Below are 15,530 nucleotides of genomic sequence, written 5' to 3' on the forward strand. Positions count from 1 at the left end.
CTGGGGTATACCACACTTTTTAAATAGAAATATCTGCGGCTGAACAGTGAGCGACACACTCAAACTGCTTTTTTTTTAGATACCAAAGGCCCAAAACTGGATAGTACAGCGATTTGACCCGTGGAACTGCGAAACCACACTGGGATGTCGGGCCTACACAAGACTATTTTCAACAGATATATTTTTGTGTCACAACAGTCAGGAGACACTACTGTTTTTCTTTATGGAAAAAACTACCAAAAGCTGAACAATAGAGATTTTTTACCGTGGGATGGCAAAACCACAGTTATTGTTTACTGGGGTATACCACACTTTTTTAAATAGAGATATTTGCGGCTGAATAGTGAGCGACACACTCAAACTGCTTTTTTTTTAGATACCAAAGGCCCAAAACTGGATAGTACAGCGATTTGACCCGTGGAACTGCGAAACCACACTGGGATGTCGGGCCTACACAAGACTATGTTCAACAGATATATTTTTGTGTCACAACAGTCCGGAGACACTACTGTTTTTCTTTACGGAAAATATACCAAAACCTGAACAATAGAGATTTTTTACCGTGGGATGGCAAAACCACAGTTATTGTTTACTGGGGTACACCACACTTTTTTAAATAGAGATATTTGCGGCTGAACAGTGAGCGACACACTCTAACTGTTTTTTTTTTGGATACAAATGGCCCAAAATGGATAATACAGAGGTTTGAACCGTGGAAGTGGAAAACAACACTTCTGTTTCTCTAGCCTACACCAGACTATTTTCAGCAGTTATATTTGTGTCTGAAAAATCAGAGACACGCTTTTTTTTTGGGGGGGGGGGGACACACCAAAAGGTTAATAAGACGGGTATTTGTACAGTGTGAAGGAGGAAAAAAAAAGGAGGATTTAGATGAAAAAAAAAGGATTTTTCCTGGCCCCCGACACCTGGTGCTAAGTCCAGCAATTTCAGCAACAGGAGCACACAGGACTGTAATGCAGCATTTGCTGGTATAACCACTGTGTCTCCTACAGTCATGGCCAAAAGTATTGAGAATGAGACAAATAGTAATTTTTCCAAAGTTTACTGCTTCATTTTTTGTAATGGCAATTTGCATATACTCCTGAATGTCAAAGAGTGATCAGCTTAACAGCAATTACTGTACTTGCAAAGTCAATATTTGCCCAGAAAATGAACTTTAACCCCCAAAACACATTTCAACATCATTGCAGTCCTGCCTTAAAAGGAGCAGCTAACATCGTTTTAGTGATTGATCCATTAACACAGGTGTGGGTGTTGATGAGGACAGGGCTGGCGATCAATCAGTCATGATTAAGTAAGAATGATATCACTGGACACTTTAAAAGGAGGCTGGTTCTTGGTATCATTGTTTCTCTTCAGTTAACCATGGTTATCTCTAAAGAAACACGTGCAGCCATCATTGCACTGCACAAAAATGGCCTAACAGGGAAGAGTATCGCAGCTACAAAGATTGCACCTCAGTCAACAATCTATCGCATCATCAAGAACTTCAAGGAGAGAGCTTCCATTGTTGTCAAAAAGGCTCCAGGGCGCCCAAGAAAGACCAGCAAGCGCCAGGACCGTATCTTAAAACTGTTTCAGCTGCGGGATCGGACTACCAGCAGTGCCAAGCTTGCTCAGGAATGGCAGCAGGCTGGTGTGAGTGCTTCTGCACGCAATGTGAGGCGGAGACTCTTTGAGCAAGGGCTGGTTTCAAGGAGGGCAGCAAAGAAGCCACTTCTCTCCAGAAAAAACATCAGGGACCGACTGATATTCTGCAAAAGGTACAGGGAGTGGACTGCTGAGGACTGGAGCAAAGTCATTTTCTCTGATGAATCCCCTTTTCGATTGTTTGGGACATCTGGAAAACAGCTTATTCGGAGAAGAAGAGGTGAGCGCTACCACCAGTCTTGTCTCATGCCAACTGTAAAGCATCCTGAAACCATTCATGTGTGGGGTTGCTTCTCAGCCAAGGGAATCGGCTCACTCACAGTCTTGCCTAAAAACACAGCCATGAATAAAGAATGGTACCAGAATGTCCTCCAAGAGCAACTTCTCCCAACCGTGCAAGAGCAGTTTGGCGCCCAACAATGCCTTTTCCAGCATGATGGAGCACCTTGCCATAAAGCAAAGGTGATAACTAAATGGCTCATGGAACAAAACATAGAGATTTTGGGTCCATGGCCTGGAAACTCCCCAGATCTTAATCCCATTGAGAACTTGTGGTCAATCATCAAGAGACGGGTGAACAAACAAAAAGCAACAAATTCTGGCAAAATGCAAGCATTGATTATGCAAGAATGGACTGCTATCAGTCAGGATTTGGTCCAAAAGTTGATTGAGAGCATGCCAGGGAGAATTACAGAGGTCTTGAAGAAGAAGGGGCAACACTGCAAATATTGACTTGCTGCATTAACTCATTCTAACTGTCAATATAACCTATTGGTACTCATAATATGATTGCAATTCTATTTCTGTATGTGATATAAACATCAGATAAACACTAATAAAAACCAGAGGCCAGCAGATCATGTGAAAATATAATTTTGGTGTCATTCTCAAAACTTTTGGCCATGACTGTATACAGCCTGCCTGCCTGGTATCTGGGATGGATATTAGTCCTGAAAAGGACTGTTTGTTTGTTCTGGCAGCCTTTACAGACCCTGCACTAACTATTTCGCAGTTTATATCTCTCCCTAAATCAGCAGCGCTGTCCCTACACTGTCTAATCCGGAGCGATTGTGTCCAAGATGGCGGCGCCCGGTTTTAAATACTCGAGGTGACGCTGTGCGGCCAGCCAATCACTGTAATGCCCACAACCAACATGGCTGCAGCATTACAGTGACTGGCTGGCAATCCCTGCATGTTCATTGGCTCTGTAAAGAGCGCCAAACATGCAGGGCGGAGACCCGAGCTCCCGCCCGAGTAACCCGGAAATGCTCGGTGCTCGCCGAACATCCCGAGTAGCGTAATGCTCGGGCGAGTACCGAGCAGTGTCGAGCATGTTCGCTCAACACTAGTTGTAACATATACATCAATCACCTATCTACATTGTTGCTGAAGTTTGGCTACTGAGACCCCCACTGATGCCAACTCCCTTTTCAGAATAAAGTACTAGTAATACACGTATGCTATTGCCCTAAGTTTTCAGCCCCATATCCACTTATGATACTAATACATATCAATGAGTCAAAGTGCACACCTCCAGAGAAGACCGGAGAAATACCCAGTGGAAGTGCAAAAGAGGAAAAAGATAGACAAGTGCACAAGGGTGAGGCCTCTTTCACACGTCCTGATATGTCCGGTACTGGAAAAAACAGTAATGAAGATATCCGTGTCCATGTGTGGCAACCATGTGCTGCATCAGTATCACACGTACCAGTGCCTGGGAATCAGCAGTACAGTTAGTTATAATGATCAAATACTGAACGTGTGAATGTGGCCTTACACAGCACAAGCTGATGAGCTCAGTAAAGGGTTACAGTAGTGAGGCGCGATCCTAGCAGGAGTGGGGAGCCGGCGTTAGACCGGGTGGGTGGGGACCCTCTTCTGTCTGTGACTGACAGTGAGGGTGAGTACCTGCTATGTTTGTCATTTTAGACCTTTTGGGGGTCTAGCTTCCTGAAACTGGAAAACTCCTTTAATAAATAAGTTCATACATCCTGTGGATATATATTGTTTATGGGACAACTCCTCAGTTTCATTACAGAGATGACATTTTTATTTTATTATTATTATGCGTTGCTTATATAGCGCCATCATATTCCGCAGAAATTATCATCACAGTCCCCATTGGGGCTCACAATCTAGATTCCCCAGAAAACCTGGAGGAAACGCACACAAACATGGGGAGAACATACAAACTTCTTGCAGATGTCGTCCTTGGTGGGGTTTGAACCCAGGACCCCAGAGTTGCAAAGCAACAGCGCTAACCACAGAGCCACCGTACAGTGCTAACCACTGAGCCACCATGCTGACTGTTTGAAGCCAGAAAAATCAGCCCTAGTATAGAGCATGCAGAAATTTTATGTAAATTCATCAAAGTAATAAAAACATCACGGAACAAACAGAGGAATTACAAGGGTCACACCCCTAATGCATTGTTACAGCAAGTATTTTAGTGAAATTCAAGAAAATCAAGATTGCAGAACTTCAGCTGTTTCAGAAGAAGTAGATAAATTCACTGGTTGTTGTACAGTATAAACTGTACATACTGAGCACTGATACTGAACCTAAGCTCCTATATTGTGCAGTATGTCCTAAAGCCTGGCATACTTCTAACATATCAGTAATTAAAGAGGTGGGCCACTATGTCATCAATGTCTGATCGGCCGGGGTCCGACACCCGGCACCCCCGCCGATCAGCGGTTATCGGTGGCCGGATGTACTCACTTGCCGAGCTGCTCCGTTCACTTGTAGTGGCCGCTGCAGGGTACTGCACATTCGCCTCCTATTGATTTGGGGGTCATCATTTGAGAATTGGTCATCAATGTAAAAATAGTGGACAACCTGTTATTTGCTATATCGCATCTATTGTTAACCTACAGACTGATGGGGACAAAAGGAAATAAGCAACATCGTACAAAGATTACAGAGGATGTGATTGTAGTTTGTAACCATAGAGACTCATAAGCAGGGGCGGACACAGACTGTAGTGGGCCCCTGTGCAAGAAATTTTTGGGGGCCCCCCCCTGCGCTTCATAAGACAACAAAGTTATGTAAACATAACCCCCCCATGTGCATCTCTCGCCCTCCCATGTGCAGCTCACTCCCCCGGTGCATCTCTCACCCCCCCCCGTGCATCTCTCATCCCCCCCCCATGTGCATCTCTCATCCCCCCCATGTGCATCTCTCATCCCCCCCATGTGCATCTCTCATCCCCCCCATGTGCATCTCTCATCCCCCCCACTCCTAGTTAATTAATTGTATTTAAAACAAATAAAACTTGTTATACTTACCCCCATGCGATCCCTGCAGAATCCTGGCGCTCGTCCACGTCGCTGCCACCAGGCTCTCCTGACGTTCGGCCATGTGACGGTGCCACATGCATAGCCATCAGCTTTTGTTTTGGCCAAAAGATTTTTAAAGCCGCCACCACGATAAGGTAGACTCTTCTGGCCGGGCCCTACTCTAACCTATTAAAATTTTCTTAAAATATCCAATACTCTTTTTAGATATATTTTTATTTAGTTTTCTTTAAGGGAATGTGTCATATACATTTTTTTTTTTAAATGACCAATAATACCACCACACCATGACCAGACCACATATTACCACAACATAGTGACCGAATAATACCACACAGAAGGGAGAAAAACTGTCACACCATGACCAGACCACATATTACCACCACATTACTAATATTACCACCACATTACTAATATTACCATAAGTGTCATTATACACGGGAGCTCTATACATGGTATGTATAATGTAAGTGTCCAGGTAATCTAGTGATCACCAGTGACATTATACACAGGAGCTCTGTATATAGTGTCAGTGTACAGGTAATACAGTGATCACCAGTGACATTATACACAGGAGCCCGGTACATAGTATATAGTGTAAGTGTACATGTAATGCACTGACTCACTGGTGACGTCTCTAGGTGAAGTCCTTCAGCTACGCTTTTCTCCTTCATCCAGCACAGACCGCCATCACGTCTTCCAGCCAGGACTCGTCTCTGCATAAAATAGCACAGTTATCTAGAGCACATTCCCCAACTTCTACATTACGCAGCTGAATACAGACGTGCATCCACCATCAATATATGGTTAGTTATTATGCAACCTACCATTCCAAATATAAATTGTAATCCACCACGGTGCCCCCATTAACTGTAAATAGGCACTTAATATATAATTTAATTAGAACCTCTACTCTTTCCGCCAATTTGTTACCAGTTACACTCCTGCATCCGCAACGCTCTCTACTCTATACTTCCTGCTCCCCGCATTCATTATTTACATGCACCCCCTGCCCCAATTCATTATATCATGTCCGTGCTCTCCCCACCCCATCATCATTTATCATTTACTGTCCCCCACCCCACATTCATTATGTGCAGCTCATTATCCCCCTACTCCCAATTCCCCCATGTGCAGCTCATTTTCTCCCAATTCCCCCATGTGCAGCTCTCATCTCCCCCATGTGCAGCTCTCACCACCCCACCATGTGCACATCTCTCATCCCCCTCCCCCACATGTGCCCCTCTCTCATCCCCCTCCCCCACATGTGCACCTCTCTCATCCGCCTCCCCCACATGTGCACCTCTCTCATTCCCCTCCCCCACATGTGCACCTCTCTCATCCCCCTCCACCACATGTGCATCTCTCATCCCCCCCCACATGTGCATCTCCCATTCCCCCCACTCCTAGTAAATTGTATTTAAAAAAAAAAAAACTTGTTATACTTACCCCCATGCGATCCCTGCAGAATCCTGGCGCTCGTCCAAATCGCTGACACCAGGTTCTCCTGACTTCCGGTCATGTGACGGCGCCGTCACATGACCATAAGTCAGGGGAATCATGAAAGCGCTGCCGCAGGAGCGCAGCGCAGCGCTGAGATGTCCCGGACCCGGCGCTTAGCATGGGGCCGGGGGCCCCATGAGGAGAGAGACGCACAAGAGGGGGGCCCCCAAGGGGGCCCCTACCGGCTGGGCCCCATACTGGAGTCAGGGCAGACATGCCCTGATGGCGGCCCTGCTGGAGGCTGGAGGGGCCCCCTCTCCCTCGGGGCCCCCGTTCAATGAACCGTCTGCACGGGCGGTAGTTCCGCCCCTGCTCATAAGTCTGCACAGGAGTTGTACACAATAAATGTTATGATATTGTTTAATCAAGACATCTATTTCAGATGCTTTTATTGGAAAAAGTGGAGATGAGTTGAAAAGTGCTAACTTGGAGACTTATCTACTTAAAAGGGGTTGTCCAGTACTTTATATTACCCCCCAATGTATCCCCCTGGGGCCCCTAAGGATTTTTGTAATTAGCTTACATTGCAGATGCTGCCTGTGAGTGGCGCTATCACTGGCCGCTGACAGGCATCACGTGACCCCCGGCTGCAGCCGGCTCTGACATCCGCTGATGTCTCGACAAGTGCTGGCAGCAGTCGGGGGTCTCTGTCTTCTGCGTTCCTCGGTGGATGCCAGGCTGTGGGCGGGGTTAATCCCCGCGTCACCCCCGGCATCCACCGCGCGCTCTGCCCCTCCCCATTCATTGGGAAAGCGCGCGGTGGATGCTAGGTGTGACGCGGGGGGGGGGGTAACCCCACCCACAGCCTGGCAGCCACCGTGGAACGCAGAAGAGAGACCCCGGCTGCAGATTTGTGATGCTAAAAAACCCAACATGTGTGAACATAGCCTATGGCTATGGCTTTTGATGTTGCAGATTTTTGGCACCTATTAAAGGTTACTTGCATTTTTTATAAAATACAGAGTAAAAAAACTCACCAAAAACACCTGGGAACATAGTCTAAGGGAGAATGGCAGCTGTAATTGTGTTCACTCATGTCCCCGGTAAAGAATTTCTTCAGCCTGGACAATCCCTTCCACCTCATTTCTACCCCCTTGATATGGCTGATTGCTTTTTGCAAATGAGTTTGGGGACATACAGGGGTACACCTAGGCAGAGTTTTTTGGAGGTGGACAAAGCAGTTAAACTTTTCTAGCAGAAACTGTTTTAGGAAACTCTCCATTTTTGGGGATTTTTTTTTTTTTTCAAGCGGACTTACTTTTCCTAAAGTATTTCACTTTTTTTTACTGACTTTTGACTTGATGTGCCAAGTCTGGAGCTAATTCCAAGAGGAATCAGCCTAAAAAAAATTGCATGCAACTCCATATTTTTAAAAACTTGTTCAGGCAAAAACATTAGCAGTGTGAACACAGACTTAGATGCCCCCCCTCCCCTGATCAGAGACTTATGCACAAGGACGATGACAGAGACCACAGCGCCGGCTCCGTGATCACCGCACACAGCCGGCTCCACCCACGTCTGGCAGACACACATGGCCGGAGCTCCAGCTATTCACTGATCGCTTCACCAACGTTCTACACACTCCCTCAGGCGCTGATTGGATGACGTCCACCACCGGAGACTCCGCCCATGGATACAGGCACAGGCCTCGCCCCCCGCACTGGCAGACACTCGGTGTAGCGCTGTCCTGTACATGCGGGTTATATGACCACGCCCCCGGCTGTTTGATCACGCCCTTTCTTCAGCCTTCTGACGTCTCCTCCCGGTCAGACACGCCCACTGTTGTGAGCTCGCTGCTTGGTGACACTGCCTCTTTCAGCCAATTACCGGCCTGGTTCCCGGGGAGCCGGGCGTGCCTCCGTTACCGTGGTAGCCGGAGAGTGCGGCCGAGCGACACATCTAGGGGGAGCCACCATGGAGGATATGGAAGGTAAGGAGGGGCTCCGGGGGTCTGGTGGTCACCTGGGCTGAGGAAGGGTCACCCCGGGCTCACAGCATCAGCGGATTAGGGCTAATCGCGGAGCTCTGCAGGCTGACTGCACAGATGGCCCCGGCCGAGGATGCTCAGTAATCCCTCAAGAAGCAGCACCGGGCCTGCGCCGCGGATCACATCTGTCACTGGCGGATACCGGCACTGGGCGGCACAGATTGCTGCGGCGCCTCTGCTGCTGCCCGGGGCTGCGCTACAGCTGACAGTGCTCCTGCCCGGGACCGAGGGGAATGGGTACATTGTGCCAGCCGTGCCAGCCTCTGCTGTGTGCCAAATGTGCCAGCCTCTGCTGTGTGTCAGCCTCTGCTGTGTCAACTGTGCCAGCCTCTGCTCTGTGCCAGCCGTGCCAGCCTCTGCTGTGTGCCAGCCTCTGCTGTGTGCCAGTCGTGCCAGCCTCTGCTGTGTGCCAACCATGCCAGCCTTTGCTGTGTGCCAATCGTGCCAACCGTGCCAGCCGCAGAGGCCAGCCTTTGCTGTGTGCCAACCGTGCCAGCCTTTGCTGTGTGCCAATCGTGCCAACCATGCCAGCCTCTGCTGTGTGCCAACCTCTGCTGTGTGCCTGCCGTGCCAGCCTCTGCTGTGTGCCAGCCTCTGCTGTGTGCCAACCGTGCCAGCCTCTGCTGTGTGTCAGCTTCTGCTGTGTGCTAACCGTGCCAGCCTCTGCTCTGTGTCTGCCGTGTCAGCCTCTGCTGTGTAACTACCTCTGCTGTGTGCCTGCCGTGCCAGCCTCTGCTGTGTGCCAGTCTCTGCTGTGTGCCATATGTGCCAGCCTCTGCTGTGTGCCATATGTGCCAGCCTCTGCTGTGTGCCATATGTGCCAGCCTCTGCTGTGTGCCCGCTGTGCCAGTCTCTGCTGTGTGCCTGCCGTGCCAGCTTTTGCTGTGTGCCAGCCTTTGCTTTGTGCCTGCCGTGCCAGGCTCTGCTGTGTGCCAGCCTCTGCTGTGTGCTAACCGTGCCAGCCTCTGCTGTGTGTCTGCCGTGTCAGCCTCTGCTGTGTAACTACCTCTGCATGTGTGCCAGCCTCTGCTGTGTGACTGCCGTACCAGCCTCTGCTGTGTGCCTGCCGTGCCAGCTTTTGCTGTGTGCCTGCCGTGCCAGCCTCTGCTGTGTGCTAGCCTTTGCTTTGTGCCTGCCGTGCCAGGCTCTGCTGTGTGCCCGTTGTGCCAGGCTCTGCTGTGTGCCCGCCGTGCCAGGCTCTGCTTCGTGCCTGCCGTGCCAGCCTCTGCTGTGTGCCAGCCTTTACCAATGATCAAGGCCGCTGTGATCATACTTGTGCAGGAGGATTGTGCCACTACCCAGGGGCTTAGAGGAGGCTCCCAGTCCCAGGGTCTCAGCCTAACCCTGTAATAATAATGCCCTCGGGTGCCTCCTTTAGAATGTATTCTTGCCTTATTAAAAAGTAATTATGCCCCCTCTAAAAGTAATAATCCATTTTGTGCCATTCCCTACAAAATAAATAACGTTTATACTGATGTAACCCGTGTGACAGATTCCTCCCGGCTCACAGAGCACAAGGGCACAGGTGGCACAGTGACGCCATTGCTCTGCCTGTGCTGAATTCTGTGGCCTGTGGGTTGGAGAGCGGAGTGGCACCTGTGACCCCCGGCTTCACCACCGGACCCCGCTGTGTCCCAGTCTTGTTCATGCCAATACAGTTCACAATCCAGAAGGCAGGGGATGGGCACAGCGCTGGAGCTTGTCACCATATGACAGAGGTCATAATGCCGCCCTATTCACCTGCACTGCCCCCCTGATATTCATTGTACGGACCCCTTATATTGCATCCCTAGGCTATAATAGGGCATTGTGGAGCCCATCAGCAAGGAGGTCAGGTGAAGCGACTGCACTAGATAATGAAGACAAGCGGATGGAGCCAGTCTGAGCAACCAGAAGAGGATGGGGCAGACGTGTCCGTGTCACAGTGGAAGGGGGCCTATTTCATGTAGTGCTACCTGCTAGAAGCGTCTGACACATAGGCAGACCACCCCTGTAAGGTCCTGTGTGCCGTCAGCTAAAACTCCACACCTCGGGCCACAGCCCCACTATCAGTATTTGGTCAGTATTCAGTCAGTATTTTTTCTCAGGAGTGGGAGCCAAAACCAGGAGTGGGTGATAAATGCAGAATTGGTGACTTGTTTCTATTATACCTTTTCTCTGATTGTTCCTCGCCTGGTTTCGGCTCCCACTCCTGAGAAAAAATACTGACCAAATACTGACCAAATACTGATAGTGGGGCCATGGCCTTATAGGGGTTGATAGTTAGAAACACTTTTCTGTTTGCTTCCAAAACCTGCGCCACACCTCTCTACAGGTGGTGTGTGGTGTTACAGATCAGCTTCTGTGTAGTGAGCAGCAATACCACACACCACCTGTACACAGACGTGGCGCTGTTTTGTGGCAGAAAGCAGCCAACACTCTCTGTAATCCTGGATAATCTCTATGAATACTGTAAAACATGAATATTCTTAGCATTGTCTTAGAATACATCCAGAAAATCCAGATTTTAATATCCTGCATGCGGATGAGATTTGTGCACATTTCTATAATCCGCTGCGGATTTTCCGTGCACAAATTCACATCTGCTGCATCTCAGTCCTGTGGCTGCTGCCTACCAAATTGTGGCTATTAGAAATAGCAGTTTCCATCCTTATAATTATATTGTCCCGAGTGCAGGAGTTGTGCTGGGAGCTGCTTCTGAGCCCCCTGTATGGATATGACAAGCCCCCCGATCATTAGGTGGTTCGGTAATCATAGCCCTTACTGGTGACCAGCAGCAGCCAGGGGGACAGCTGGGAATCTGCTCTGGAGGTCACCTCTGCTGCGGATACCAATCCTCTCCTGTCACTGGTGGGGGTTGTAGTTACCAATCCTCTCCTCTGTCACTGGTGGGGGGAGTAGTTACCAATCCTCTCCTCTGTCACTGGTGGGGGGAGTAGTTACCAATCCTCTCCTCTGTCACTGGTGGGGGGAGTAGTTACCAATCCTCTCCTCTGTCACTGGTGGGGGGAGTAGTTACCAATCCTCTCCTCTGTCACTGGTGGGGGGAGTAGTTACCAATCCTCTCCTCTGTCACTGGTGGGGGGGTGTAGTTACCAATCCTCTCCTCTGTCACTGGTGGGGGGAGTAGTTACCAATCCTCTCCTCTGTCACTGGTGGGGGGAGTAGTTACCAATCCTCTCCTCTGTCACTGGTGGGGGGAGTAGTTACCAATCCTCTCCTCTGTCACTGGTGTGGGGGGGTGTAGTTACCAATCCTCTCCTCTGTCACTGGTGGGGGGAGTAGTTACCAATCCTCTCCTCTGTCACTGATGTGGGGGGGTGTAGTTACCAATCCTCTCCTCTGTCACTGGTGGGGGGGTGTAGTTACCAATCCTCTCCTCTGTCACTGGTGGGGGGAGTAGTTACCAATCCTCTCCTCTGTCACTGGTGTGGGGGGGTGTAGTTACCAATCCTCTCCTCTGTCACTGGTGGGGGGGTGTAGTTACCAATCCTCTCCTCTGTCACTGGTGGGGGGAGTAGTTACCAATCCTCTCCTCTGTCACTGGTGGGGGGAGTAGTTACCAATCCTCTCCTCTGTCACTGGTGGGGGGGTGTAGTTACCAATCCTCTCCTCTGTCACTGGTGGGGGGAGTAGTTACCAATCCTCCCTCTGTCACTGGTGTGGGGGGGTGTAGTTACCAATCCTCTCCTCTGTCACTGGTGGGGGGAGTAGTTACCAATCCTCTCCTCTGTCACTGGTGGGGGGAGTAGTTACCAATCCTCTCCTCTGTCACTGGTGGGGGGAGTAGTTACCAATCCTCCCTCTGTCACTGGTGTGGGGGGTGTAGTTACCAATCCTCTCCTCTGTCACTGGTGGGGGGAGTAGTTACCAATCCTCTCCTCTGTCACTGGTGGGGGGAGTAGTTACCAATCCTCTCCTCTGTCACTGGTGTGGGGGGGTGTAGTTACCAATCCTCTCCTCTGTCACTGGTGGGGGGTGTAGTTACCAATCCTCTCCTCTGTCACTGATGTGGGGGGTTGTAGTTACCAATCCTCTCCTCTGTCACTGGTGTGGGGGGGTGTAGTTACCAATCCTCTCCTCTGTCACTGGTGTGGGGGGGTGTAGTTACCAATCCTCTCCTCTGTCACTGGTGTGGGGGGGTGTAGTTACCAATCCTCTCCTCTGTCACTGGTGTGGGGGGGTGTAGTTACCAATCCTCTCCTCTGTCACTGGTGTGGGGGGGGTGTAGTTACCAATCCTCTCCTCTGTCACTGGTGTGGGGGGGTGTAGTTACCAATCCTCTCCTCTGTCACTGGTGTGGGGGGGTGTAGTTACCAATCCTCTCCTCTGTCACTGGTGTGGGGGGGTGTAGTTACCAATCCTCTCCTCTGTCACTGGTGTGGGGGGGTGTAGTTACCAATCCTCTCCTCTGTCACTGGTGGGGGGGGGTGTACTTACCATTCCTCCTTTATGTCGCTGGTGGGGGGGTGTAGTTACCATTCCTCCTTTATGTCGCTGGTGGGGGGGGGGATGTAGTTACCATTCCTCCTTTATGTCGCTGGTGGGGGGGGGGGTGTAGTTACCATTCCTCCTTTATGTCGCTGGTGGGGGGGGGGATGTAGTTACCATCCCTCCTTTATGTCACTGGTGGGGGGGATGTAGTTACCATTCCTCCTTTATGTCGCTGGTGGGGGGGGGTGTACTTACCATTCCTCCTTTATGTCGCTGGTGGGGGGGTGTAGTTACCATTCCTCCTTTATGTCGCTGGTGGGGGGGTGTAGTTACCATTCCTCCTTTATGTCGCTGGTGGGGGGGGGGATGTAGTTACCATTCCTCCTTTATGTCGCTGGTGGGGGGGGGGATGTAGTTACCATTCCTCCTTTATGTCGCTGGTGGGGGGGGGGATGTAGTTACCATCCCTCCTTTATGTCACTGGTGGGGGGGATGTAGTTACCATCCCTCCTTTATGTCACTGGTGGGGGTGTAGTTACCATTCCACCTTTATGTCGTTGTGTGTAAGGGGATGTAGTTACCATTCCTCCTTTATGTCACTGGTGGGGGGGGGGGATGTAGTTACCAATCCTCCTTTATGTCACTGGTGGGGGAGGATGTAGTTACCATTCCTCCTTTATGTCACTGGTGGGGGAGGATGTAGTTACCATTCCTCCTTTATGTCGCTGGTGGGGGGGGGGTGTAGTTACCATTCCTCCTTTATGTCACTGGTGGGGGGGGATGTAGTTACCATCCCTGCTTTATGTCACTGGTGGGGGGGGATGTAGTTACCATTCCTCCTTAATGTCACTGGTGGGGGGGGATGTAGTTACCATTCCTCCTTTATGTCCCTGCTGGGGGGGATGTAGTTAACATTCCTCCTTTATGTCACTGGTGGGGGGGATGTAGTTACCATCCCTCCTTTATGTCACTGGTGGGGGTGTAGTTACCATTCCACCTTTATGTCGTTGTGTGTAAGGGGATGTAGTTACCATTCCTCCTTTATGTCACTGGTGGGGGGGGGATGTAGTTACCAATCCTCCTTTATGTCACTGGTGGGGGAGGATGTAGTTACCATTCCTCCTTTATGTCGCTGGTGGGGGGGGGGGGGATGTAGTTACCATTCCTCCTTTATGTCACTGGTGGGGGGGGGGGTGTAGTTACCATTCCTCCTTTATGTCACTGTTGGGGGGGGGATGTAGTTACCATTCCTCCTTTATGTCGCTGCTGGGGGGGATGTAGTTACCATTCCTCCTTTATGTCACTGGTGGGGGGGTGCAGTTACCATTCCTCCTTTATGTCAGTGGGGGGGGGATGTAGTTAACATTCCTCCTTTATGTCACTGGTGGTGGGGGGTGTAGTTACCAATCCTCTCCTCTGTCACTGGTGGGGGGAGTAGTTACCAATCCTCTCCTCTGTCACTGGTGTGGGGGGGTGTAGTTACCAATCCTCTCCTCTGTCACTGGTGTGGGGGGAGTAGTTACCAATCCTCTCCTCTGTCACTGATGTGGGGGGGTGTAGTTACCAATCCTCTCCTCTGTCACTGGTGTGGGGGGGGTGTAGTTACCAATCCTCTCCTCTGTCACTGGTGGGGGGGTGTAGTTACCAATCCTCTCCTCTGTCACTGGTGGGGGGAGTAGTTACCAATCCTCCCTCTGTCACTGGTGGGGGGGTGTAGTTTCCAATCCTCTCCTCTGTCACTGGTGGGGGGAGTAGTTACCAATCCTCTCCTCTGTCACTGGTGTGGGGGGAGTAGTTAACAATCCTCTCCTCTGTCACTGGTGTGGGGGGGTGTAGTTACCAATCCTCTCCTCTGTCACTGGTGTGGGGGGAGTAGTTACCAATCCTCTCCTCTGTCACTGGTGTGGGGGGGTGTAGTTACCAATCCTCTCCTCTGTCACTGGTGGGGGGAGTAGTTACCAATCCTCTCCTCTGTCACTGGTGTGGGGGGGTGTAGTTACCAATCCTCTCCTCTGTCACTGGTGGGGGGTGTAGTTACCAATCCTCTCCTCTGTCACTGATGTGGGGGGTTGTAGTTACCAATCCTCTCCTCTGTCACTGATGTGGGGGGTTGTAGTTACCAATCCTCTCCTCTGTCACTGGTGTGGGGGGGTGTAGTTACCAATCCTCTCCTCTGTCACTGGTGTGGGGGGGTGTAGTTACCAATCCTCTCCTCTGTCACTGGTGTGGGGGTGGTGTAGTTACCAATCCTCTCCTCTGTCACTGGTGTGGGGGTGGTGTAGTTACCAATCCTCTCCTCTGTCACTGGTGTGGGGGGGTGTAGTTACCAATCCTCTCCTCTGTCACTGGTGTGGGGGGGGGGTGTAGTTACCAATCCTCTCCTCTGTCACTGGTGTGGGGGGGGGTGTAGTTACCAATCCTCTCCTCTGTCACTGGTGTGGGGGGGGTGTAGTTACCAATCCTCTCCTCTGTCACTGGTGGGGGGGTGTAGTTACCAATCCTCTCCTCTGTCACTGGTGGGGGGAGTAGTTACCAATCCTCCCTCTGTCACTGGTGGGGGGGTGTAGTTACCAATCCTCTCCTCTGTCACTGGTGGGGGGTGTAGTTACCAATCCTCTCCTCTGTCACTGGTGGGGGGG

The 15,530-nt window shown here is 50.5% G+C and overlaps 1 protein-coding gene across 1 annotated transcript in view; it reads left to right on the forward strand.

Moving 5' to 3' along the window:
• Positions 1–8,209: 8,209 nt before the first annotated feature.
• The window catches only part of ZC2HC1A (zinc finger C2HC-type containing 1A), an 82,069-nt gene continuing 74,748 nt past the window's right edge, over positions 8,210–15,530 (forward strand). Inside the window, exon 1 of the mRNA XM_073679477.1 lies at positions 8,210–8,400. Within this exon, the coding sequence (XP_073535578.1) occupies positions 8,385–8,400 (16 nt within the window). The 5' untranslated portion in view covers positions 8,210–8,384. The remainder of the gene's footprint in view (positions 8,401–15,530) is intronic.

The sequence above is a fragment of the Phyllobates terribilis genome, unplaced genomic scaffold (assembly GCF_046119375.1).
Source record: "Phyllobates terribilis strain yellow unplaced genomic scaffold, ASM4611937v1 Scaffold_4__5_contigs__length_816908805, whole genome shotgun sequence".
Lineage (NCBI taxonomy): Eukaryota > Metazoa > Chordata > Amphibia > Anura > Dendrobatidae > Phyllobates > Phyllobates terribilis.